The 25,833-nt window shown below is 43.2% G+C and overlaps 1 protein-coding gene across 1 annotated transcript in view; it reads right to left on the minus strand.

The window, feature by feature from the left end:
* Positions 1-4,960: 4,960 nt before the first annotated feature.
* LOC109270976 (ATP-binding cassette sub-family C member 12) overlaps positions 4,961-25,833 on the minus strand; it is a 180,974-nt gene continuing 160,101 nt past the window's right edge. Inside the window, exons 21-30 of the mRNA XM_019456023.2 lie at positions 25,141-25,367; positions 21,186-21,323; positions 16,842-17,028; positions 12,456-12,545; positions 10,401-10,590; positions 9,807-9,966; positions 8,703-8,781; positions 7,520-7,705; positions 5,840-6,004; positions 4,961-5,739 (exon numbers count right to left, since the gene is read on the minus strand). Of these exons, the coding sequence (XP_019311568.2) occupies positions 5,647-5,739; positions 5,840-6,004; positions 7,520-7,705; positions 8,703-8,781; positions 9,807-9,966; positions 10,401-10,590; positions 12,456-12,545; positions 16,842-17,028; positions 21,186-21,323; positions 25,141-25,367 (1,515 nt within the window). The 3' untranslated portion in view covers positions 4,961-5,646. The remainder of the gene's footprint in view (positions 5,740-5,839; positions 6,005-7,519; positions 7,706-8,702; positions 8,782-9,806; positions 9,967-10,400; positions 10,591-12,455; positions 12,546-16,841; positions 17,029-21,185; positions 21,324-25,140; positions 25,368-25,833) is intronic.

Below are 25,833 nucleotides of genomic sequence, written 5' to 3' on the forward strand. Positions count from 1 at the left end.
GCCAACCTTCATTCACCTCTTTTTTTTTTTTTTTGATGGAAGGATGGATCAAAGGAGTGAAGAATCAGGTAAATGAATGAGTGAATGAAAGAAAGAATGAATGAGCTCACATCTAACCTTACACTCCATGCTGCTGCATTTTATGGTATTCTCTTTGGCACTTTTAAGTCATATCCCCAGTAATATTATAAGCTTCCTGGAGAAAAGAGCTGTCGTTTTCTATTTTTTTATGACTCAGGTCACAGAACTGGGCCACTGTTGGCCTTTTTGAGAACAGTCTGTGCATTAATCAATGTGGTGCCATAGACATGGCACTAAGTTGGAATTTAGGATACTAATCCTTCCTCGCCACTCTCTGGATGGTGTTAGACCAGTTTTAGGCTTTGTGGGCCTCAGTTTTTCCTAATCTGTGAAGTGAAGGGATTGGACTGAGAGAGTCGGCTCTGGGCTTTCCTCTACCTACCATCTGGGTAACCTGGGGCAGGTGGCATGATTTCCCTGAGCAAACAGGAAGAACCATTTCTACCTCATGAGCTGTTTTAAAGATGTAATGATATGATATACATAAGGTGCTTAGCCCAAAGTTAATAATTACATTCTCAAAGTTCCTGTCCAGATTCTGACACAGTTTGAATATCCATTCAAGATGCTGTATTAGAGAAGGAACTTTGCAAGGTGGTAGAATACTATGTCTTCTGTTAAGGGTTTTACATGCTACTATAATAGATAATAAGCACATGAAAAGATGTTTTGTGTCACTAAACATTAGGGACAAATCAAAACCACAAAGAGATAAAAGAGATACAACTAGGCACTTACTAGGATGGCCTTAAAAAGGAATGAACATCCGACATATGCCTTTGAGGACATTATGATAAAAGAAATCATCCAGTGACAAAGACGACAAATACTATAGGATTACACTTATATTACATGCCTAGAGTAGTCAAATTCACAGAGACAGTAAAATGGTGGTTACCAGAGGCTTGGGGGAGGGTGGAATAGGAGGTTATTGTTCAATGGGCAGAGTTTCAGTTTGGGGAGATGAAAAAGTCCTGGAGATGGGTGGTGTTGAAGTCCGCACAACAATGTGAGTGTGCTGGGGTGCCTAGATGGCTCAGTCAGTTAGGCGACTGACTTCAGCTCAGGTCATAATCTCACAGTTCCTGGGTTTGGGCCCCACATCTTGCTCTGTGCTGACAGCTCAAAGCCTGGAGCCTGCTTCAGATTCTGTGTCTCCCTCTCTTTCTCTGCCCCTCACCCGGTAGCTCGCGTGCTCCCTCTCTCTCAAAAAGAAACATTAAAAGAACCAAACAATGTGAGTGTGCTTAACGCCACAGAGTCTTACACTTGAAAATAGTTAGAATGGTAAACTTTATATGTATTTTGACATCATTTAAAAATGTTTTAAAGAAATGTAAAACCAAATTCAGGTTTCTTTGGGTGTAATTTTTGCTAGGTGAAGGGAGCCTAGAGTTCCACGGGCTCCTGGGGGTAAAGATCAGCCTGTTTACCACCATGCTTCATGCAAAAACCCTGGAAACAGACTCAGCCTGGCCCTTTAATGCTGGTCCCACCAGAGGGAAAGCTTTTCAGCAGGAACCATGAACTTGCACATTGTAAAGCCAGGCAGACCTTCTCTATGGAAATCAGTATTTATTTGAAGGCTTTAGTGCCCGATTTAGCCTCACCCAGAGGTGACCTTCTACACAGGGCCAAAAGAAAAGTGATTTCTTTGATCGTCCATTTCACCCTAAACTGACCTCCTGAGCTTTTCAATTCATTTTAAATCATGCTGTTCTTGCTAAAGAGATTCCAATTCTTACCAGAGAATATTTCACATTTTTACCGACAATTCTGGGCCATTTTCAGATCTGTTCACTCGAATAGCAAGAACAAAATCTGTGAGTTCTGAGTCCTTCTGATCTTAAGCAGCAGGGAGGAAAGTTGAGGGAAATATTCATATACGGCATGAATCTTCAGGGAGAGATGCGAATTGCAAACTCCTCCTTGCTTGGATGTGACCTAATGCTCCTTTGGGCCACATCTTAAAGTAGGAGAAGACAGGTGAGAATCAGGGATCCAGATTCTCTTTCTGGTCAGAATCAACAATGTCCTAGGAAAAAAGACATCTCTGTCTCCTGCATTGTTTATGTTTTTGGTTGCAACTAACAGCAAGCCAACTCAAGTTGGCTTGAACAATAAGTAAAATGCATTCTCTGGCATGACAAGAGGTAGAGTGAGGTTGGGGTTGGTAAATCAGCAGATTAATGTTGTAAGCAAGGATATGTCTATGCTTTGTCCATCTCTCCTCTTCCTCCATGGTCATAACACAGCTGCCACAGCTTCAGACACCACATACACACCAGGCAATGGGAAAGAATGCTTTCCAGAACCTGCTCCCCCAACCTCCAGCTGACTTCCTCTCACATCTCATTAACCTGAATTGTATCACACACAAATGCCTAAACAAGAAAGATCAAAATTTTTCTGTAAAGGGCCAAGTTTAGTAAATATTTCTGGCTTGGGAGACATGCGTTTGGTTGCAAATACTCAGCTCTACCACTGGAATGTGAAAGCAGTCTTGGTAATGCATTAACAAATGAGAATGTCCATGTTCCAATAAAACTTTATTTATAAAGACAGGTGGCAGGCTGGGATTGGCCTATGGGCTATTGTTTGTCCACCACTGTTCCAGATCAGCCATTTCACAATTGGCTTCAGGACACAACTGACTGTGAAACATGTCACAGGCAATTTGTTATTAATTTATAATAATGTTTGTAAGTGATTTTATTCTCTGCTGGCATCTAATAAAAAATATTCAAGGGCTTCTAATTCATAGAAGATCACTAAATAGGCAGGCAGATAGAATTGGGCCACCAAAATAATACAAGAATGACATTTCAAAGAAGTTCTTATGTCCAAAGAGCATCAAAGGAGGCACTAAGGAAGACTCAGAACTTGGTTAAACTTTGTTCAACTTACAAATATAACCTTTCCCAAAAATATTTACAGCTAGGGTTCACTATAATTCCCCTGAAAGTCTAAATTCTACTCTTTAGGAAGTGTTTTCATATCCACCTTTTTTTCCCCTCCTGTAGTTAAAGTCAAGACTGAAAAGAACCTTAACACCCAGTCTAAACCCCAAATTTAACAGATGAGAGAATGGAGTCTCAGAGAGGGCAAGCTACTTTCTCCAGATCACATAGCCACTTAGGAGCAAAACCAAGACCCATACTCAGGCTGTGGTAGGTTGTAGTGTTATTCAGAATATCTGCTACCTCTCCCAAGAGATAGATTATATAACTTCCTGCAGGGACAAGTTCCCCATGTGCTTATCGTGCCCCTCCTTGCAGGCAGACTATATACCCTCCTTACCACTGAACTCAGAAGTGGCCATGTGATTTGTTTATGGAACATGGGTGAAGTGGCATGTGTCACTTCTGATTGTCATGTCTCTCTGCCCTCTACCAGCAGAAGTAGGTGCTAGGCAGAGACTGCTCTACCAGCCTGGGCCACAGAGTAAAGAGGATAAAAAGCAAAGACACAGCTGACACATGATGGGTATGTAAATGAATAGGAAATAAACCACTGAGATCTGGGGCTCTTTGTTACACAACATAACTGAGTCTATGCTGACCAATGCTGAGGTTTTACAACACTAAATACTGGGTTCCTTCTCACCTGGAGAACCTCAGGTTTCCAACAGTATTATGTAGAACTGAAGAACCCACATTTTAGAGTCAGCCTGCCTGGGTTGAGTTGGTCATTCTACTCTCTCAGAGCCTCAGTTTCCTCATCAGTAATATGACACTAGTATGTACCCCACAGGGATACAGCAAGGATTCAGTAACTAAGCCTGTGTTTTGAGGACTACTGGCTAAATGTTGGTAACTATTATTCAACATAGTCTTTCCCTGGTGACAGTTCGGTAACAGTAAGGTGTGGGTGGTGGTGGTGGGGGTGCTCACTAAGACTATTCCATGTCATTACACATGCAAACAACAGCCATCTTTCCAAGAGTCAGTCTCCCCTGTGTGTAATGCTGAAAATCATCACTGTCCCTGTTATAGGTCCCTCTTGCAGGGGGGTTAGGAACAGTGCCCCTGGGGTCAGCCTGGCTAGGGTTCAAATACAATCTCTGTTCCTCCTTTTTGTAGCTAAGTAATTAACTTCATGTACTCATGCCACTCATTCTTTTTTTTTAAATTTTTTTTTAACGTTTATTTATTTTTGAGACAGAGAGAGACAGAGCATGAACGGGGGAGGGGCAGAGAGAGAGAGAGGGAGACACAGAATCGGAAGCAGGCTCCAGGCTCTGAGCCATCAGCCCAGAGCCCGACGTGGGGCTTGAACTCACGGACCGTGAGATCGTGACCTGAGCTGAAGTCGGACGCTTAACCGACTGAGCCACCCAGGCGCCCCAGTCATGCCACTCATTCTTGAGTGCTCATATATGCCAGGCACTGCCTTCTTCCATGTTTGTAAAGATGGGGAAAGGTATGTGACCAAGACTAAGAAGGGGAGGCAATTGGGAGATGTCAAATAGGAGCTTTGCTGGCCACTGCTGCCCTGTGCCACATTTAGAGTTCAGCCTAGGAGTTGGGAGGTGAGTCCAGAAAACCTCACTAAAACATCATTGGGGCCTTCAGTCCTAAGGGAAGAGAAACAGACTGTGAGTGTGCCCTTGGCAAAGAAGAGCCCTTTGGAATTTCTTTTTTTTTTTTCCTTTCAGTCTTGCTGTGAATTAACAGTACTCAGTCTCCTGGGCTACTGGGAACATATCTTTCCTGCCTCTGACATAGCAAACCTGAGGTTGGAAAGCAAGCCTTTTATTTGGGAGATGCCATGAGGCTTTATCACTGAGTCAATGGAGAAAGCAAAGAGGGTCTGTGAGAGGAAACAGTACAGAAAATGGAAGATCTTCAGTATAATAATTGCAAGGCAACATTTCAGGGTAGTTTAATCTCCTATTGCATTTTAATGACCAATATAGAAGATATAAAAATGTCATTTACAGAGAAACTCCAACCTTTTGTTTCCCTTGTTATTCTAATAGAGCAAATAGAACATATAATATGATTTAAAAAAATTTTTTTTCACCAAACAATGTAATCAATCTTGCATGCTACAGACCTTGTAGTTACTGCTTATCACACACACAAAATAGATGCAAAGAGGAGTTCAATGGGGAGAAAACTCTGCACTTTTCCTTTTTGATGAGAAGGCAGGAAACCTTTTACAAATTCCATCTTTAGGCATTTTCCCATTCTGTTTGATTAGATTTAACTGAAAGTTACACTTACACTGAAAGTTTCCATTCTCCGGCACTGAGGTGGTATTGATGGGGACACATTCATTGATGGGCACCTTGGAGTTTTAGGAGGTGGGGGCAGTTTTTTAATCCATTAGCTTCTTCTGCCTCTGTTTACCACCCAGAACCAGCTCCAAGCCAACCAGTGAGGTTGGGAGGCATGGGTTGGGTAAGGCAGGAAACCACCCTCCGCCCCAGCTCAGCCTGTGTGTCAGGGGTGGGACGGATTATGATGCCTGCAGAGATAGCTGGCCCTCCTCTTGCAGGCTCATCCAACTCAACTGAAGCATCCTCCTCCTCCTCCTCTAAAATCAGCTGATGTGAGACCTTTACAATCGGACTTTGTTTTCTGCTGCTAGTAACATTGCAAATGCAGAATCTGGCTTCTCGGCAAGGACTTCAGGCTTGTCAAACTCGACCACCTGAAAGAGAAAAAGAGCTGAAATTGGCAGAAAATAGCCACTCACCTAGAGCCCAAACCGTTGAAGCCTCTGTGGAGGGGATGCCAACAACTTCCTGCACCTTCCCATTTTCCATGACCAGGACGAGGTCACAGTTGAGAACTGTGTTGAGGCGGTGGGCGATGGTCAATACCGTACAGCCTTTGAAGGCATCTTTGATGGTGCTCTGAACAAGGCTGTCAGTCTTGGAGTCCATGGAGGCGGTGGCTTCATCAAGGAGAATGATCTGTTGAGGAAGGCACATGGTAAAAGCCATACTAGACCAAAGCTGCACCTGAGGGAAACTCACAATCTTAGCTCTATTTATTACAAAAGAAGAAGGAGAAGAAGAAGAAGAAGAGGAAGAAGAAGGAGGAGGAGAAGGGCTAAAAAGTCATGAGCTAAGGGCCCGTCTCAAAAGATCAGAACAACAACAGCAAAATAAAAGTTCACACCACCTCCATCTCCTTCTGAGGGACGGGCTGGAAGAATAAGGTGGTATGTTCTTTATTTCTGTTTTCTAAGTGGTTTATTCTAATCTTGCAAAGTGGTAGGAGGCTTTCTCTACTGTGCTAACCAGAGTCAGTGTGAGCTATAATAACAGTGATCGTATTAGTTTGCCATCACTGCTATTAACAAATCAGCACAAACTCAGAGGCTTAAAACAACAAAAATTTATTGCCTTTGCTGTTCTGGAAGCCAGAAGTCCTAAAGTCAAGGTATTGCCAGGGCTGTATCCCTTTTGCCAGCTCGAGGGAGAAACTGTTCCCTTGCCTGTTGCAGCTGTTTGGGGCTGCCTGTGTTCCTTGGCTTGTGCCTCCTTCCTGGTATTGCTCTAATACCTACTCCCATTGTCACATTGCTTCTCCTATTTCTGACTCTCCTGCCTCCCTCTTATACAGACTTGCATGATTACACTAGGCCCACACAGGTAATCCAGGATAATCTCCCCATCTCAAAATCCTTGACATAATCACATCTGCAAAGCCCCTTTTCCGTAGGTATGGTGGTATATTCTCCTGTTCCAGCTATCAGGACTCAGACATCTTTGGAGGGGGAGAGCATTATTCTGCCTACCACCATACTGATTTGGAAATAAGAGGGCTTAAGCTCACCTCTGCTTCACCTTGACTAAATTACTTGACCCCTGCCCTCAAAGGTTCTGTGCCCTCCTCTATAAAGGGAGGTTATACTTTCTTATGAGCATGAAATGCAAAAATAACCCACAAAGTACTTAGCAGCGTATAGTGCCTCAGTCAGCACAGAATGCATCATGGTGTCAGCTCCCTCTCCTACCATTAGCATGTCTACACAACACACAGGCTAGGTTACACTTTGGTCAGGGTTCAGAGAATGGGATTTCTAAAGCAACAGCAATCCCTTCCTTGAAATCAGTAACCAAGGATGACTAAGTCACTAAGAAAAATGAATATAAACATTACAATTCTCATATCTTAGCATTCTGAAGGCCTTCTTTAGCATCCTGGGCATTGTTTATCAGGCTTCAGAATTGTTCAGGGACAAGGCAAAAAAAAAAAAAAAGTCAAGAGAAAGATTTCTCATACTCAGAGCACTTAGGAGACAAAGAGAATACCTAAGCAAGTCTTCCCAGGGGGAGGCCCAGAGGAGGCAGGTGCTCTTGCTGTAAATGACTGTTATTTTTCAATTTTTACCCCTTACAACTTTGTCTTAAAAGAAACTGATCGGTTTTTAAATGGCTCAATTGTTCTCTCTTTGCTGAAAGACAAACGCATAGCTCTACCTCCTGGATTGAGTGGCGCTGCGGGAAATATCCAAAATTTGACCAATCCATTTTTCCGTGCTGTTTCCTTACTTTTGAATTACGGAGAAGTGCTCGGGCCATACAAAGCAGCTGACGTTCCCCTACTGAGAAGTTTTCTCCATTTTCTGTGACTTCTGCCTGTAATTTTTCTGGGAGTTTCATTATCTATAAAACACAGAAAATGCCATCATTTATGCTGATGATCTATAAAATTGTCCTGCATCATCTCTATTGATTGCCCCACTCATGCATTCATCAGCTGGCTTTATTTTACTGAGGAAGAGAAAGTACAAAACAACAATCATTTCAACATTGCAAACAGGCACCAGGGAAGGACCAGGGAGTAGGCGGACATTAATAATTTAAAATCACAGTATGATTCATAGAACCCTGTAGACACCTCATGAAAATAGGACAAATGGTACACATGTGGGTCCAGAGAAACACAAATGAAGTGTAAATGGCTTCCAGGGTTCCTATTTCTGTGGACAAAATACACATGGGATGGGAGTTTTCTAGTCAAGGAAAGGTACAACAGCATCTGATTTATCCAGTCACAGTGATATTGGGACATGCTCACCTTGGTACCAAGTCTTGGGGGAGAAAATCCCCTCCATGCTGCCGAGGTGGCCATACTCACCCACAGCTCTTCTAGGACAGGACCCTGTCTCACAGAAACTGGCCATACTGGCCATTCCTCGAGCCTGCCATACCCCCTCTCACCTTCCTGTGCCTTATATGTACCCATAAGCAAAGGAGGCTATTGGCAGAGCAACAGGATGCCCCATCTGCTCTAGAGTCAGATGCATTTGGGTTCAAGTCTCCATTCTGCCACTTACTAGCTTCACATGTTTCTTCCCTGAGTCTTAATTGCTACACCTCTAAAAATCAGGATAGGAGTTCCAAACTCAGAAGGCTGCAGTCAAGACAGGACCAGGTGAGGTGAGATCATACATGCAGAGCTCTTGTCCAGATCATTTCAGAGGCCTAAAAATATTATCTATTGTTGCTTTTAACAAAGGGGAAAAAAAGATCACATTCTCCTGACACATGTGACATCAGCAAATAAGCCGGACCAAATGATGGCCCGGGTCTTGTCAAATCCAAATCTGGGCCCTGGTGCTGGGAAACGGACTCATCCTGGTCAACCCCAGAGACCTACTGTGTCTCTCATGAATGTCCTCTCCAGAACCTGCCAGAGCATCTCATCTGAGTGACTCTCAAATGGATCCAAGTTGTACCTGCAATAAAGGAAAGAGCAGGGAGCCAGATTTCTGAGGAGGACAGGATGGGGGAGTATGTTTTCTGCAGCATGTGGGAGAGAGCAAGGGGTGGTGTGTGTGATGACTTTCATGGCCCCAAAAGCAGTGCTTAGCCCAGGACAATGGCCCATAAAATTACCAATCTCAGGCCAAGTGAGCAAAGCCCCACAGCTCTGTGATGGGGCAGAGACTACCAAGGCAGGAGAGACAGCACTGAACAAGGCACCCAGGAAGACACATTTGGTCCTTACAGTGGCCATGGACAGCAGAAGACCTTTGACCCTATGCAAATTATAGGCAGAGAGGGTGTGGTGGGGGGATTCACTTTGCCTTCAGAAGCAAGAGGTACAGCTGTGGCTCCCAGGACTTCACCCAGGGTGCCCCATGTAGGTCTGGTATCTCAAGACATGGAATGCATTTTTCTTATAATTCTAAATGGCACTTAATATGAGAAATGTCCTTCTCATTGGAGGAGGAACCATTGCCCTGGACTAAATGAGAAAATGGTTTTCTCCTTATCCCTTGACATCAGATCTTGAGCCCCATGGAAGTTGCAACCCTACTGTTCTTGTACTTGAACAACTTCTGTTCATTCTTCAATGGGAATAAATTGGTGCACTTCCCTATGGAATGCTACATACATAGGGTAACCACTTATTTTATTTCACTAACTGGGTACTTTTGAGGGTGGCCAGTGTTAAACCTTATAGGATGCTGAGACACAGGCATAAACCAGGGCTCTCCAGGGCCAACTGGGCTATATGCTCACCCTATGTGTAAGCATCTTGCTTATTTGTGATGTGGCACATAAAATACAGACAATGTTCAGGGCTCTAGTCCTTGGTTCTTCCTAAGGCTTCAGCAGGAACAGGTACTAAAAGTGCTTCTGAGCACCTCAGGATGGCTGCTTCCTTTAGGCCCACTGTGGGCACTTCACAAAGTTCCTGGCTGGTCTGATTTTACTACCTAAAAAATAGGAATGGACGATGATCAAAAACAGCTACCTTACTGTACCTACAAACAGGACAGGATCCTGGGGGATCACAGTCAGCTTGGTTCTGAGGTCTTCCAAACCTATAGTGCAGATATCCACCTCATCAATGAAAATCGTACCGCCAGCTGGCTCCACCAGACGAAACAAGGCCATTCCCAAGGATGACTTTCCTGGGAATAATAAAAGCAAGAACAGCAAATCAAACATCAGTTTGTACTTCTATCATATCCAAGTATCTAATCAGGGGAATTTGTAATGCAGTTAAATGGCTCAGTGCAGATGACTGTGCAGACAGAAAGGCCTCACTCTGTGGAGGCAATCAGCTGCCCTGACATGGTTAACCTGCCCGTTCCTGCAGGGGCTGTTAACACACGACTCATCCTCTGGGCCTCGTTTCACCAGAATGATTCTCATTTAATTAATTCAAAAACTGGTGTGTGTTTGTTTCCAACTCCACACACCCATTCAACCTGAAATCCCAATTTACAGTAAAGAGATTAGAGGGAGAAAAAAACAGCCAACCCACCACACATACACACAGCCCTCTGGTGTGGCTCAACCAGCATCCCCGGTGGAAATGCAAAGAAGACAACCCTGTCCTCACCAGAACCTGTTCTTCCAACAATCCCAACTGTCTGCCCGCTTTGAATGCTCAAGTTCAGCCCATCAAGAACAAGGGGAGTGTTGTCTCTGTATCTCATCTGATAGTCTCTGAATGTTATCTCCCCATGCCTGGGCCAGTCACGGGGACAAGTCTCCACTTTGAGGGGGTGAGTGCATTCAGGAACACAGGTCTGGAAAACAGAATAACCAATGACAGGTTAACAATCATTCACTTTTCCATTCATTTAATTAATTCACGCATTCCCACAATTCTAGGTACTAGTGTTCGTGGTGGTGTGCTAGATCAAGAAACCCACTAAAGAAGTCACATTCCAATGGGGAAGTCAGATAATAAATAAGAAACAAAATCAGAAATAAAGACAATAAATCATAAAATAACATAAACATAAAACATAAAAAAAAATAAAAATGAAGACAATGTGTGTAGTGAAAGGGGTAGGCAGAGTAAAAGTAACTTAAGGGTTTAAGAAGGCATCTATGAGGATGTGCGATTCAAGCTGAGACGTAGAATGCTGATATAAGAAAGTTTGAGTTCAGAACCTTCCAGGCAGAGTAGACAGCTAGTGCAAAGGCCCTGGGGCCAGAACAAGCTTGGGCACTTTGAGGAATAGAAAGAAAAGTTAGGTGTCTGGAGCTTAGTGAATAGAGAGATGGACAACTATAAGGGACAGCTCATACGGGGCCATGTGGGCCTGGGCGTCAGCATTGTGACCTTGAAGCTGTGTGGCAAATCCAGACCAAATCTTGAGATTTGCAGAGTTCAGTCAGATACAATTTCAATATCTGCAAGTGTCTAAGAAATGCAAAGTCTAAACCAAGTTGCTCTATTCAACTTGGCTGTGTTAGAACACCACCTCCTCTAAAGTTTTGAAGTCCCTGTGAGCCATGAGAAGTAAGGCCCCCATGTGCCCTGGGGGTGGCTGGCGAGTCCAAATCTGTGATAAGCAACTACAATTAACTGATAAAATATCTGTATTCCTACACAGTGAATATTTGTAACCCCCGGGAGATCTAGAATTAATAACGAGAATATTTAAGAGAAGCAAAATTGTAACAGTATTTTCAGTTGAAGGAATCTGCATATTTTGTGTTTCAAGTATAATATTAGTAACATAAGGGCCTGTGATTCTAATTTAAAATGTATAATTGAATAATTTATTTAGACATGATTTTAAGTTAAAAGCTTACTGTTCATCCACAGCATTGGGATGGTTATGCAAATTTAAAGCTTACTATATTTATAAGTGCAATTTATTAGATTTATATAACCTCTGGAAGGTTTGTTTGTTAAATCAGATAATCGAGATACTTAAGAAGGAAATGGAATGTGCTAAATTTTAAAATGCAGTTTAATGTTTTAAAGAGTTTAATTAAGTTTGTAAATGAGGCCAAATGCTATTCAAAGGCCCTTAAAAGTGATTGCTTGACTTGTCTAGACTTTTCAAAGAATAGCAGGATTTGTAAGTTGAACATAAAAGCTTTTAAAGAAGAGTTCGGCCATTGTTTTTTTTCAATTTACAATTTTAGTCAATCAAATAGTAATCTTTAGAAACTAAAGTTAGCCACTGATTTCTATTTTTGTATGCAGAAACTGCCTTTGAGAAAATTTTTTTTTAAAAAAAGAATCTCTTCCTCAACTTAAAGTACTTTAGACTGTATGGTAAATATGGGCTTTAAGAAGAGGGTTGTGGTTCATTTTCAGTTTTTATTTTATTTGTTTGTCTGTTTGCTTGTTTGTTTTTATTAGAGAAAGCATGTGTGTGCATGACACAACGAGGGGCACAGGGAGGGAGAGAGAGAACCCCAAGCATGCTCCACATTCAGCTTGAAGCCCAATGCAAGTCTCAGTCTCACAACTGTGAGTTCATGACTTGAGCCAAAATCAACAGTCTACCACCTAACCGACTGAACCACCCAGGCACCCCAACAAATTTCAGTTTTTAAAAAGACCCCTTTCACATGTCAAAAAATCAATGCCTGCATAAATTCCGCCAGAGTTAACTAGCCCTTCCTCTGGCATGCACTAATTTCTTACCAAAATATACTCCCTGAGCAGCTCCACGGGGGTGAATTTGGCCTGGGTCTCTGTCCCTGTTCGCACACATACTTGGAGTAGTCCGCTTAGCTATTGTAGAGAGGCAAAAGCTGAGTTAGATCCATTTCCTCCCTTGGGTTCTGCTGCCCCACCCTCAGGGGCAGCCCTTGTGAATTACCCTTCACCAGCCTCACTCAGAGCCACACAAAAATATGCCTGCATTCCCAGCCAAGTGCCCAGAAGTAAAGACACTGCAGTGTTTTGCCTTTAAATATTCCTCTGCATTCGGAACCAAATGGGTAATGACATTTTCCCTGACACTCCAGATGGCATGAACCATCCCACCACAGTACCACTTGATCACTCTTGTTCTAAGCTGGAATCTCCCAGGGCCACAGAGCTGCTGGGTATCCACCCCTTGCTGCCATCTGGCATGGTCCTGCACTTCCATGCCCTCCCTGATTTACCCAACAGGCAGCCAAGCAGCCACTGAAATCCCATTGTCACAGACCATCATGGGTAGAAGGAAATCATTTAGCCCATCTGTTTGCTTCAGACATGAGAATATCTAGGCTCAGAGTGGGGAATGTGGCTTGCTAAGGTCACCTATCTTAAGCCAGAATCCCCCAGAAGCCAACCCTGAAATTTGAGTGTAAGCAGGTTGAATGGAGCTCCCCCAAAAAGATAATGTATGCATCCAAATCCCTGAGACCTGTGAATGTTACCTCATTTGAAAGAAAAAGACCTTTAGGTGTAAGTAAGGATCTTGAGATCATCCTGTATTACCTGGATGGACCTTAAATCCAATGACAAGTATCCTTATAAGAGACAGAGGAAGAGAAGACACAAAAGAGAAGAAGATGTGAAGACAGAGGCAAAAGTTGGAGTGATGCTGCTACAATACAAGAAATGCCAAAGAATGCCAGCAGCCACCAGAAGCTGGAAGAGACAAGGAATGGTGTGTCCCCTAGAGCATGCAGAGGGAACAAGGTCCTGCCTACACCTTGATTTGGGACTTCTGACCTCCAAAACTGTAAGAGAATAAATTTCTCTGATTTTAAGCCACTAGCTTATGGTGACTGGTTACAGCAGCCCTAGGAAATTAATCCAGGAGGTGGACCGCAAAAGTACCAGTGGGAGCTGGGAGAAGTGACATACAGAACAGAAAGTAAGTCATGAGAGGTTCACTTGTAAATACCCAAAATTTGATCCTACTGGAAGCTCTGGGACACTGCATGGAACACACTTGAGTTGTCCTGAGGAAGCTGGGCTACATCCCCACTGATGCCCTTCAACAATTTTTGGGGCCACTTCTGGCTTAGGGAATTCCCCACACTTGCAGGCTGCCCTGGGCTTGGACTGGGCACCTTCCCGTAGCAGCAGGAGGCCAAGGCTGCCCTGGAGGGTTGGTGCACCAACAGCACCTGCTTCAGTCACAAGGTGGGCTTGTGGGCTCAAGGCAGGACCAGGTCTTCTTTCACTGGGTGAGCAGTGACTGTGGGCCAGGCCCTGTCACAGAAGGGCTGGTTTTCCAGGGCTGAATGTGATGGACAAAACCCCTACAGTCACATGGCTTATGTTCTAGCAGGCTGGCAGGATAAGACACATGTCATTTCAAGAAAAGGTAAGATGCCAATAAAACAGGATGTGAAAGAATGGTCAGAATGGAGGTGGGGGGGAGAGGTTTGCCTCTGTTAGGGCAGTTAAGGAACTGTGTGAGCAGAGGCATTTATAAAAAGAAGTCCGCCAGGCTAACTCAGGATTTGGATAGTTCTGAGTAGCAGCAAGTGACCTTAACAAGGAGGCAGTGTGGCCCAAGCAGGTAAATGGCAGGGGGCAGTGGTGTAGGTCCACACCCTTTGCATGGCTCCCTTGTTGCCTGCCTGCTTAACACACACCACTGGCTTTCTATTTCTCTTAGAGCAGTGGCTCTTGACCTGGGTGATTATGCCCTTCAGGAGACATTTAGCAATGTCTAAAGAAACTTGTGGTTGTCACAACCTTAGAGGTGGGAGGTTCTACTGGGATTTCCTAGTTAGAGATCATGGAGGCTAACATCCTATAACATATAGCACAGCCTCTCACAAAGAGGATCATCCAGCCCTTATATAAAAGCAACCTTATATTCCATGGCTGACAAAGCCTTACATAGTCTCTCCCCGCCAACACCTCAGACCTTATTTTCTACTCTGCTCAAGCTACATGACCTTCTGAATGCCTCAAATGCACCCAGCTCCTACCTACCCCAAGCCTTGCTCTGGCCTCTCAGCCTGAAGCATCCTCCCTTCCATCTTATTTGGCTGGTTCTTTGTCATTCATGGACCAGCTTGGAAGTCACCTCCTAGCAGAGTTCTCCTCTGACTATAGAATCTCATGTTGCTTCCCCATTGACAGTCACATTACCCTGTTTTATTATCTTCATAACAAACAATTTCTGAAACCTTCTCACTTATTTGCTTGTGCACTTATTTATTCCATCCCATGTTATATCTCTTTTTATCCCATAAACTCTATGAGAACAAGACCTGTCCAGATTGTTTGCTGCTGAATCCACAGCACCTAGCAGAATTCCTGGCTCACAGTAGATTCTCAGTGGCTATCTGGTGAATGAATGAATGAACCTTGCCCTTAAAAAGGGCTTATGTGCGTTTTATTAAATTCAAGGGTATCATCCCTTTAAGTCCCTGGGAAGTCCTCCAGAAGTTAAGAACTCCCCCGCAGCACAGTGCTGGCCCAGTAAGTGCTCATTCTCCTCCATGATGTTATGTGATGTCAATTTACATTCACTTTCTGCTCTGTGGGACTTTACACCAATTTCTCATCCATCTAGGGAGTCTCCTCTGTTCTCAATGGAAGCTCTGTCATTCGGATTCTGTGTTCTCCAAAGGGGGCTAATGTTCAGCAAAACCCCAAAGTCAGCTAGAGAAGTGTACCCTTAGATCTAGTGTGCGCAAATTCTCCAGTCTTACAGGAATATTTGAAAACAATCTCACGGAAAGCTGATGATATCCCCCAAAAGCATGCCCTCAGTTGAGGAAAGCTGTTTCACTTGGACCAAGTAAGGGAATCTATTCAATATCATCTGCTTTATATCTTACTAGACAACAACAAATAAAAACATCCATCAATGAGGGAAACTGGCTACCCAAGAAAAATTCATTTTTTCCCACTTAAGATAAAGATCTGAGAATATATTTTTGTTCTTCCCCCTTCCTAAAATGCCATTAAAATGATATCAGAGAGATTTTAAAAAAGGAATAGAACTTTAAGGGCAAGAGGGTTGGGAAGAGATAGCACTGAACGAAGAAGTCACAGATTTATGGAAGATGGAAAGGGGAAGAAGAGCCTTTTAATAGAAAGGAGGCAGAATGTGTTGTCAGGGCTTACAGAGATTTCTATCTAGCAGAACTCAGACAGGCTCCAGGTGTGAGAAGGAGCCACAGAAATACTGATCAGTAGTCTGTCTATAGACCCATCTGTTTACCAGTCCTCATCTTTCTCCCAACCAGATGTAGCTGGACACTTTATCCTTAGGCCAACACATACACACACATACACTCAAGATTCACACTCAGATAGGTATCAGACCCAGATGACCTAGGTTCAAACCCTAGCTCTAACACATGACAAGTGTGTGATGTTGGACAAATCTCTCTAAGCCTAAGTTTTATCATGTATAAGGTGAGGACTATGGCAGAAACTATCTCATCAATTGTTGTGGGAATAAATGAATTAATTCACATACATGACTTACAATAGTACCCCAAATGGCATGTATTTCCTGATAATTATTATTATTATTATTATTCTGTATTACTATTATTTTCCTATTACTGTTATTTTCTTCAAAAGAAAAATACCAAAGCAAACAAAAAGAGAAGTCAGTATTATTTGTCATAGACATCATGGCTGCCTCTCCAGCATCCTTTTCCTGATCTCTTTTATGGGACAGTTCTGTGACTTGGGGATAGGATGGTGTGTGACTCCATCCCTTGACCTAAGCCAATCATCCCAATTCTATCCAGGCACTAATTTGTTCCGGGATGCCTAAACTAATCCAGTAAGAATAAAGCTCAGGGCTTTTGCTCCGTGACTAGGGTACAAAAAGCTTTCTTCCTCCTTCCTTCCTGTTGCAGCTCTCAGAGAATGCCAGTCACCATTGTACAACCATGAAGGAAGTCATCACAGAACAAGGACAAAGCCAGGGGCTATGATCCAACTATTCCTGAAGCCCACACAACTGTCATGCCTTTTAGTGATGTGAACCAGTAAGCTCTCTCTGTTTGTTGCATCCATTTGAGTTGGATCTTCTCTTACATCCATCCTCCCTAGTAATACCCTATGCCAGAGCCTCCAGGCCAAACCTAACTTTATACGAGGTGTTACCTGGATGATGTAAGACAAAGACAAGCCTTTGGATGAAGCACTAATTGAGGAGAAGCTCAGAGTCACCAACAAGGCCACGATGAAGGTGACAATGTTCATGAAGACATCCATTCTTAGAGCAAACCACCTGAGAGCACAGTTAAAGTACAGGAGGTGGCTGGAATTTTCATCATTTAGCATCTTAAACCTAAAATTAAAAAATCATACAAAACAGGAGTCAGTTGTACTTCCACAGAGCTAGGGTTAGGGTTACCAGAAAATTAAGACAAGGGGATTTTTTTTCTTTTTCTTTTTCTTTATTTTAGAAAGAGTGAGAGAGAGTGTGCATATGCAAGTGGGGGAGAAGGGCAGAGGGAGAGAGAGGGAGAATCTTAAGTGGGATACATGCTGAGCACAGAGACTGACATGGGGCTCAATCCCATAACACTGGGATCATGATCTGAGCCAGAATCAAGAGTCAAATGCTCAACTGACTGAGCCACCCAGGCTCCACAAAGAGGAATTTTTAATCAAGAGCTAATGCACTCTTACATAAGACTCTTACAAAGACACGCATATATCCATCAATACTCTTTAAAATCTGCCACCATAGGCATCTTTGATATGCACATTTTTTGAGAAATCCTATGTAGCAGCATTGTGCTGAGTGGGCTTTTTCTCTCTTTCCCAGAACTGACAACTAGAACCCACAGCTGAGAAAAAAAGGCGCTCAGTATCTCATACTCTACCTTCAAAAGACTTCTATTTTGGATTCAGCCACTCCCTTAAAGGCCATGTGGAATTGACAGTTAGCCCCTTGATCTATAAAAGGGTAAGGGCTGATTTTGGCAGAGGATGCCTTTAGGGAGAATCAGTGTGTGTGATGGTTGAGAAGGGAAAGAAGGATGCTTGGTTCCCCTCATCAAATCAGAGAGAGAAGATTCAAGGCCGTTGCTGGGGGTCTCCTCCAGAAGAAAAAAACTGACAACTTGTAACCCCTGTTGTGTATCCACTGAGCCAAAAAGAAAAAGGACACTGGGCAGAGGGATGGAGAAATGACACTGCTAAGGATGAGGGCAAGACCCCCCTGGAGTTGCTCATTCCCTAGATGCATGGAAGGCAGATCCTGCCCAATCCTGCAGTTCCTAGAGTTGAGGGTACAGAGAGAAGATGACTTTCGGTGCTGTAGTCTTAATGCAGTATCCATCAGCATGAGGCAGAGAGGCCCCAGATCAGGGGAATGCAGTGGAAGGCTTCACAGGAAGAGCTCTCTGGAAGACCCACGCAGATCTTGCCCATGAGCAATGCCTAGCAGAACTGCCATGGACTTGGTCCTGTTGGAGCCTCCACCTTGCCACACCACATCTGCACAATTTGCTGGAATGGCAGAAATGAGCATCAGGAAGGAGAGAATAACCTGATAATGTGTCCTCCCTCACTTCATTCCTCTGCACCAGCCTCAGGGAACCAGGCTCAGAGAAAAAGGAGAAAATGTTTAAAAGAATAGACCAAAGGCTTCCCAGTAGCACACCTGCCCTCCCCCTCCACCTGACACATACACACAGCACAGTATTACTACTCCAAGCCTCTGGGTGTGTAGGGAGGGAATACAGTTGGCCCTTGAATAACGTGGGTTTGAACTACACAGGTCTACTTACACATGGATGTTTTTCAATAAATACAATGCAATATTGTAAATGTATTTTCTCTTCCTTATGATTTTATTAATAACATTTTCTTTCTCTAGTGTTCTTTATTGTAAAGATATAGTATATAATACATATGACATACAAAATATGTGTTAACCAACTGTTTATATCATTGGTATAGTAAGCTATTAGTAGTTAAGTATGAGGGGAGTCAAAAGTTATATGTATATTTTCAACTGTGTGGGGGGGTTGATGCCACTAAACCTGCATGGCTCAAGGGTCAACTTGACCCAGACTGAAATTTTGAGTGGGCTGAACTAACAACTAACCATGAGAGATATCAGATTCAACTGCCACTGAAGGTTCCCTTGACCTATTGGGAAAGGGGTTTCAATGTTTAAACCCCTCACTGGCACAGTCATGAACATCTCTGGTCATTGCTGCTTCATCCTGTTCCAATGATCCTCCAAAGACTCTGTCTAGAAGCACCTCTGACCAACCATGCTGGGCCTGTAGCACCCTCCCCCTTCTGTTTCTCTCAAAGTTATTTTCCCCAGAGCTTAGTTAAAATATTCTTCCAAATACCATGGTGTTTCTATCCTACAGCTATAAAGCTTACAAATTCAGATGATGGTTTAAGTGACTTAGAAGTCATCTGAGGTCTTATCTGTGTGGTTGGTCAGATTGCACAGGAACAAAAGAAACAGAAGGCTGGGATCAAATTGGAATTTGACCCCAAGGCTTTGTTTAAAAAGCAATACATGTCAGGGGTGCCTGGGTGGCTCAGTTGGTTAAGCGTCCGACTTTGGCTTAGGTCATGATCTCGCAGTTCATGGGTTTGAGCCCTGCATTGGGCTCTGTGCTGACAGCTCAGAGCCTGGAGCCTGCTTTGGATTCTGTGTCTCCCTCTCTCTCTGCCCCTCCCCAACTCGTACCCTGTCTCTCTGTCTCTCAAAAATAAATAAAACATTTAAAAAAAAAATTTTTAAGCAATACATGTCAGAAGCCCAAGCCCTCTGGAAAGTCCATGACAGGAAAGAAAGTATTAAAAAGAAGCGGACCCCATCAATCATGTAGGACTCAGCTGCCCTGTAGGATTCCCTTGGAAACCTTGGACAAAAATCTGCAAGAAGACAAACCTTGTATCTGTTTTGTTTGTCATGAGTAAGTTGATGAGTAATTCTATGGACAGGAGCCTTTCCTCATGATCAGGACACTGGAAGTGTCAATGTGTGATGCAGGACTCTCTACAGATGACACATAGGTTAAACTAGGAAGAGCACAGCCACTGATTGAACTAAAGGCAAGTTGAGATGCCAAGTTTACACTGAGACCCTGGGTGGCAAAGTGTGGGAAAAGAGAGAAAAAGAATTAGACCCAAACTTGAAGTTTGTGTTAGGTTTTTAAGGCAGAAAAATATGGAAAAAAATAAAACAAAACAAAGTGGAACACCTATGTGTCATACACTGCTATAGCTTCACCAAACTCCATTTTTTTCCCTCCCATGGACACAACTGGACTACATTTCTCAGCCTCCCTTGCAGTTTGGTGAGTACATGTGAATGAAATCTGGTCAATGAATGTGCAGAAATGATAAGTATCTTCATTGGAATTAACCCATAAAAATTTCCCATGGGATCCTGCACCCACCTCTCCTACCTTATCCTCCAGTTAGACACAGAGGATCATAGAGAAGACCCCCCCCCCCCCACAGCCCTCAGGATGGAAAAGCCCTAGGTGGAACAAAATCCCTTTCCCCTACCCTATGGATGCTCTTTAAATTGTGACTTGAAGAAGAATAAATATGTATTGTGTTAAGTCCCTAAAACTTGGAAGTCTTTGCTACTACAGTGAGCCTACATGGTCGATACAATTTATACTGTGTTTTAGAACTTTGGAGCTGGAAGACTCCAGAGAAATTTACTCATCTAGTCCCCACACTTTAAAAAGAAGAAAAGAGGTGTGTATCCATTAAGTGAAATATAATATGGCCTTTAAATTTTATTTTTACTGGGTGCTTGGATGCCTCAGTTGGTTGAGTGTCCACCTCTTGATTTCAGCTCAGGTCATGATCCCAGAGTCATGGAATCCCAGAGTCAAGCCCCACGTCAGCCTCCACACTGAGTGTGAAGTCTGCTTAGGATTCTCTCTCTCTCCTTCTGCCTTTCTCCCCTGCTCTCTGTCTCTCTCTCTCTGTGTCTCAAAAATAGAAAAAAAAATAAAAATAAAAAAATTTTATAAGATATATAATGTTTAAAATGTTATTTAAAAATAAAATGAAACGAACATGATTATAAATACTTAAGAAATTTAAAAAAAAGACTGGAAGGAAATATATAAAAATATTAATAGGATGTAGTTAGGGACCTTTGAGTGATTTTTTTCTTTTTTTTTTTTTTTTTTTTTTTCTGCTTTCTCCTACTTTCCTGAATTGTGCACATTTTACTTCTACTGCATAAAGTAAAACATGTAAAATCACACATTGAGGTTGTCATTGAATGAACTCACCACTTTTGGGGCCCCAGATACTAGGAAGAAAGGCTTAGTACCCTAAAGTACTCCTTCTGGATTCTGACAGCAATTCACTTATGGTGAGTCCCCAACAGCCCAGACTTCCCTTCTCAGAGTCAAAGAGGCCATCTGTTCCTAGGACCTCCCATTCAGGGTTAGATGTGAAGTGGGGAGACCTGGAGCAGGGGCCCAGTGCAGTACTTACTTGCTAATGCAGTCCTCTTTCTTGTCATAGGCATGGATGATGCCCAGGCCCTGCATGGATGAAGTGATATGGGAGAACCAGGGAGTCCGGCTGATATTCTCCAGCTTCTTGAGCTCCTGGGCTCCTCCATGGAAAATGCTGTAGGGAAATCAAGAAGACTACAAAGTGGGGTCTCTGAGGGCTTGCCCTTAGCACTTGCAGGTCCGACTATGCACTCAAGACAAAGTTTAAGTCAGACGGTGCCATCTAACTAAGATGAAGGGGTTGGCCTGCCACTGTCCCCTAGGAGAAACCATCCTAGGGACAGATGGGGTCTCAGAAATGTGTCTCAGACATGAATAGAAATTTTCCCCACAAAGACATACAGATGGCCAACAGACGCATGAAAAGATGCTCATCAGTCATCATCAGGGAAATACAAATCAAAACTACAATGAGATATCACCTCACACCTGTCATAATGGCTAAAATTAACAACACAGGAAACAGATGTTGGCAAGGTTTTGGAGAAAGGGGAACCCTCTTACACTGCAAACTGGTGCAGCCACTCTGGAAAACAGTATGGAGGTTCCTCAAAAAGTTAAAAGTAGAACTACCCTATGATCCATCAATCGAACTACTAGGTATTTACCCAAAGAATACAAAAATACTAAATCAAAGGGATATATGCACCTCAATGTTTATAGTAGCATTATCTACAATAGCCAAACTGTGGAAACAGCTCAAGTGTCCATCAACTGATGAATGGATAAAGATGTGGTATATATATATATATATATATATATATATATATATATATACACAATGGATAATTACTCAGCCATAAAAAAGAATGAGATTTTGCCATTTGCAATGACATGGATGGAGCTAGACAGTATAATGCTAAGCAAAATGAGTCAGTCAGAGAAAGACAAATACCATATGATTTCACTCATATGTGGAATTTAGGAAGCAAGGCAGATGAATATAGAGGGGTAAAAAAAAAGGAGTCAAACCATAAAGCTGACTGTTAACTATGGAGAACAAACTGAGGGTTGTCGGAGGGGAGGTAGATGGGGGATTGGTTAAATGGGTGATGGGTACTAAGAAGTGCACTTGTTGTAATGAGCACTGGGCATTGTATGTAAGTGATGAATCACTTACATATTTCACACTTACATAGTAGTTTCACTACTACTGAAACTAATATTACACTATACATTAACTAAATACATAAAATAATTTAAATAAAAACTTGAAATAAAAACTTAAAAAATTAAATAAAAACTTGAAACTACAAAAAAAAGTAAGAAAAAGAAAAATGTCTCTCAGAAATGTAAGCCATTCCTTGCTATGGTCTCAGTTTTGAGTGCATCTTGTAGCATGGTCTTGCTGCAGGAGATGTGGGTCCAGTCTTTGAAGACAAGGAATTTTCATACAGTGTAGCTTCTAATACAAGCCAACCACTTTCTGGGACCCAACCAAAGAAAAAATGATCTGTTCCAATTCTGGTGGAAAATCTGGTGTGTCAACTCCAGTGCATGGTCTTCTGAAGGCATTTTCAAAGGTAATTTTGAATCATAGCCTCAGGAGCTGACTTTAGAACCAAACTCTTCCACAGGGTGATCCTCTCCTGGGTGTTGAAGCTCCAGGACCCTGCAGAGTTCCAGACTACTGCCCACAGGCATGCACATTGGCAGGCTGGCCCATGACAGTGAGTCTAATCTGCCCTCCAGACTCTCATCTAAAACCCAGGGAAGAGGAAAGAAAACTTCATTAGCTCAGAGTTCAAGTGAGTTAGTTGGAAATATTTGGGTGATTCAGTCACAGCCAGCCCTGGTCTGGCCTATCTTTGTAGCAAGAAGTAGGGGTGCAAAGCAGAGAAAAACCTTTTGCTAAGTAAATCAACAGTATAAAACAGGAGAACAGACAGGAACAACGGTCAGACAAACACAGGGATTACAAAAATGAACGCCAAATCAAGGAGTCCATTTTAAGAAGCGGTGTCCAAGACATGCTTTATCTTTGCAAAGGACTTGCAGAAAGTATTTTACTTGGTCACCACAATAAATCCTTGAGGCTGGACAGTGAGGCCATGTGACCTTTCCTGGAGTCACCAAGGGGACAGTGGGAGAACAAAGAGAGAGCCCAGGGCTCCAGTTCCCAAGGTCACACCAGCTCCTGCACAGAAGCCAAGGATGCGGAATCCACCTCTCCAGCCCCGATGCACCCCTGTACCCTCCTTTCCCACTATCTGTTGGCACCATCTATGGACTTGACCCACGAACTTGAAATATCCAACAGTGAGCCCACAATCTTGATTACCCAAATCACTCCCTTCCCAGATCACCTTCACATCGCTCTTCACATCGCTCCCCATCTTGGACCCATCCTTGGCATTTCCCATTCCCCAACCCCAAAGACCATCTCAGAAATGATTCATAAATCTTTTCTGTCCCCACTGCTGCCACTTGTCTCAACTCTCATTCAGACCCTACATTTCAAGAGTCTCTCATCCCATAGCTCTGTCCTGATCTTTCCATAGCTCCATCCATCCTCCACACTGGCCAAAATGATATTTCTAAAAACTCAGCTCTGAGCATGGTGTCCCTGGATGAAAACAACCTTGCTTATGGGTAGAGGCAGGTCTAGGATTTGGGAGCTGAATCCCTTACAACTAGGGACCCTCTTTAAGACCCTCAGCATCCAACCCAAGACTTTGTGCATCTAGGAGTGGAATAAACATATTGCTGAATTTTATGGAAACATTTCTATAACACTGTGTAGTTGACTCTTGAACAATGCAAGGGATGGGGCATCAACCCCCACCCCACCCCATGCAATTGAAAATCTGCTTATAACAATTTTGATTCCCCCAAAACTTAACTACTAATAGTCTACTGTTGACTAGATGCCTTACTGATAACATAAACAGTTGATTAACACATATTTTATATGTATTATATACTATATTCTTACTATAAAGTAAGATAAAGAAGAGAAAGGGTTATTTAAAAAATCATTAGGAAGAGAAAATACATTTATAATAAGGTACTGTATATATATATATATATATATATATATATATATATATATGTATATATAAGAATCCACATATAAGTGGACCTGTGTGGTTCAAACCCATGTTGTTCAAGGGTCAACTGTATTCCCTTTATAATTTGTAAGCCACTTATAGCTCTACAGTCTCATTTGATCCTCACAAGACTCCCCTGGCACAGGTGAGATGTATATTTTAATGGTTACCTTTAGGGATGAAGACACAAGCTTGCAGTATTTCTCTGGCTTCCCCAGGGTCTTCCAGCTAGTTTTGCAGGAGGGCTGGGGCTCTGGTGCAAATTTCTCTGATTTCCAAGCCTTTGGCCCTACACAATACCCACCACACTGCCTGCTGAGAACTCCAACTCTCTCCAGGAACAGGGAGGAGCTGGGTTCCTTGAAGGCTGGGGTCAATCCACCCTCCTGCTTCCCTCCAACGTGGGTGAGGAAGTGGAAATGAAGCACAGCCTCAGTAGGACTCCCCAGTGCCTAGCTGCCTGAGGCCTTCCTCTATCCATATCAGTGATTAGGGTGGGGGCTAGTTCCCAAAGCTCAGAGTGACTAAGGACTGGTCTTACCTCTCTTCTCCAGCAGCAGGATGCCAGAGAGAGCCCCATGGTCAAGAGCATAACAGCAGACAACAAGCATGGTTACTAGTTTCCTCGCCTAGGACCACAGACTTAACCTCCCCATTCATGCCCACCTCTCAGAGTTGCTCTGAGACTAAAATGTCAGATGTATGCAAGACCACTGAGCATAGCACCTGGCATTTCATCACCACTAAAAATCAATATGATCCTCCCCATTCAGAGAAGATAGCAGGGACTCAGCATCACCTGACACTACCCAGTCATTGTGCAGAGTTAACCAAATATGTCAAGATTTCATGTGCTCCTTTTTAAATAGTGCATTGACCTACCATAAAAGAATGAAGAAGCCAACAGCAAGGCCAGCCAGGACTAAAAGGACAGCAGGAAACACAGCAGCCAATATCACAAGAATAAACAGCACCATAAAAAATTGCTGCAGAAAGTTCTCCGCGTGAAATGGAAGTCTGACATCCAGCTCATCCATATCCTTGGAAAAACGGTTCATTAGCCTGCCAGTGGGAGTCGTGTCAAAGAAGCTCATTGGGCTCTTTAAGATCTGTGGATAAAGTCAGAGAGTCCACGTTGAGGTGTGAGTTTAGTAAAGCCTGGCCACTCTGCTGGGGCTGGGATATTTTGAGCAGCCTGAGCATTTTTCCAGGGCCCAACCTAGTGTACCAGGCCATCCTGGGAAGGTGAGGATGCTCCCCATTCTTGTGGCCCCCATGAATGAGAGGGATTGTGGGAAAGATTCAGCCTCAGTGTGGAACCCCAGGGAAAGCCCCTGAAGATTGGGCCTCCCTCCAAGCCTGGGATGCAGCCTGGGGTACCTCTGGAGGAGGGTGGGATTTTGTGCTCTGGAGCAATAAAAAGTCAAGTGCCCCTGTGTCTGTCTGCCCTCAAATTATGAGCCACACCTCTGGGCTCTGTCCAGGGCCCTGGCAATAGTGGCTGATGCCTACTGCTGCAGTGGAATGAGAAGGCAGCCAGAAGGACTTCTTAAGGCCCTCAGTGTACTCAGGGGT

Source organism: Panthera pardus, unplaced genomic scaffold, assembly GCF_024362965.1.
Source record: "Panthera pardus isolate Hobbes unplaced genomic scaffold, ASM2436296v1 HiC_scaffold_18, whole genome shotgun sequence".
NCBI lineage: Eukaryota > Metazoa > Chordata > Mammalia > Carnivora > Felidae > Panthera > Panthera pardus.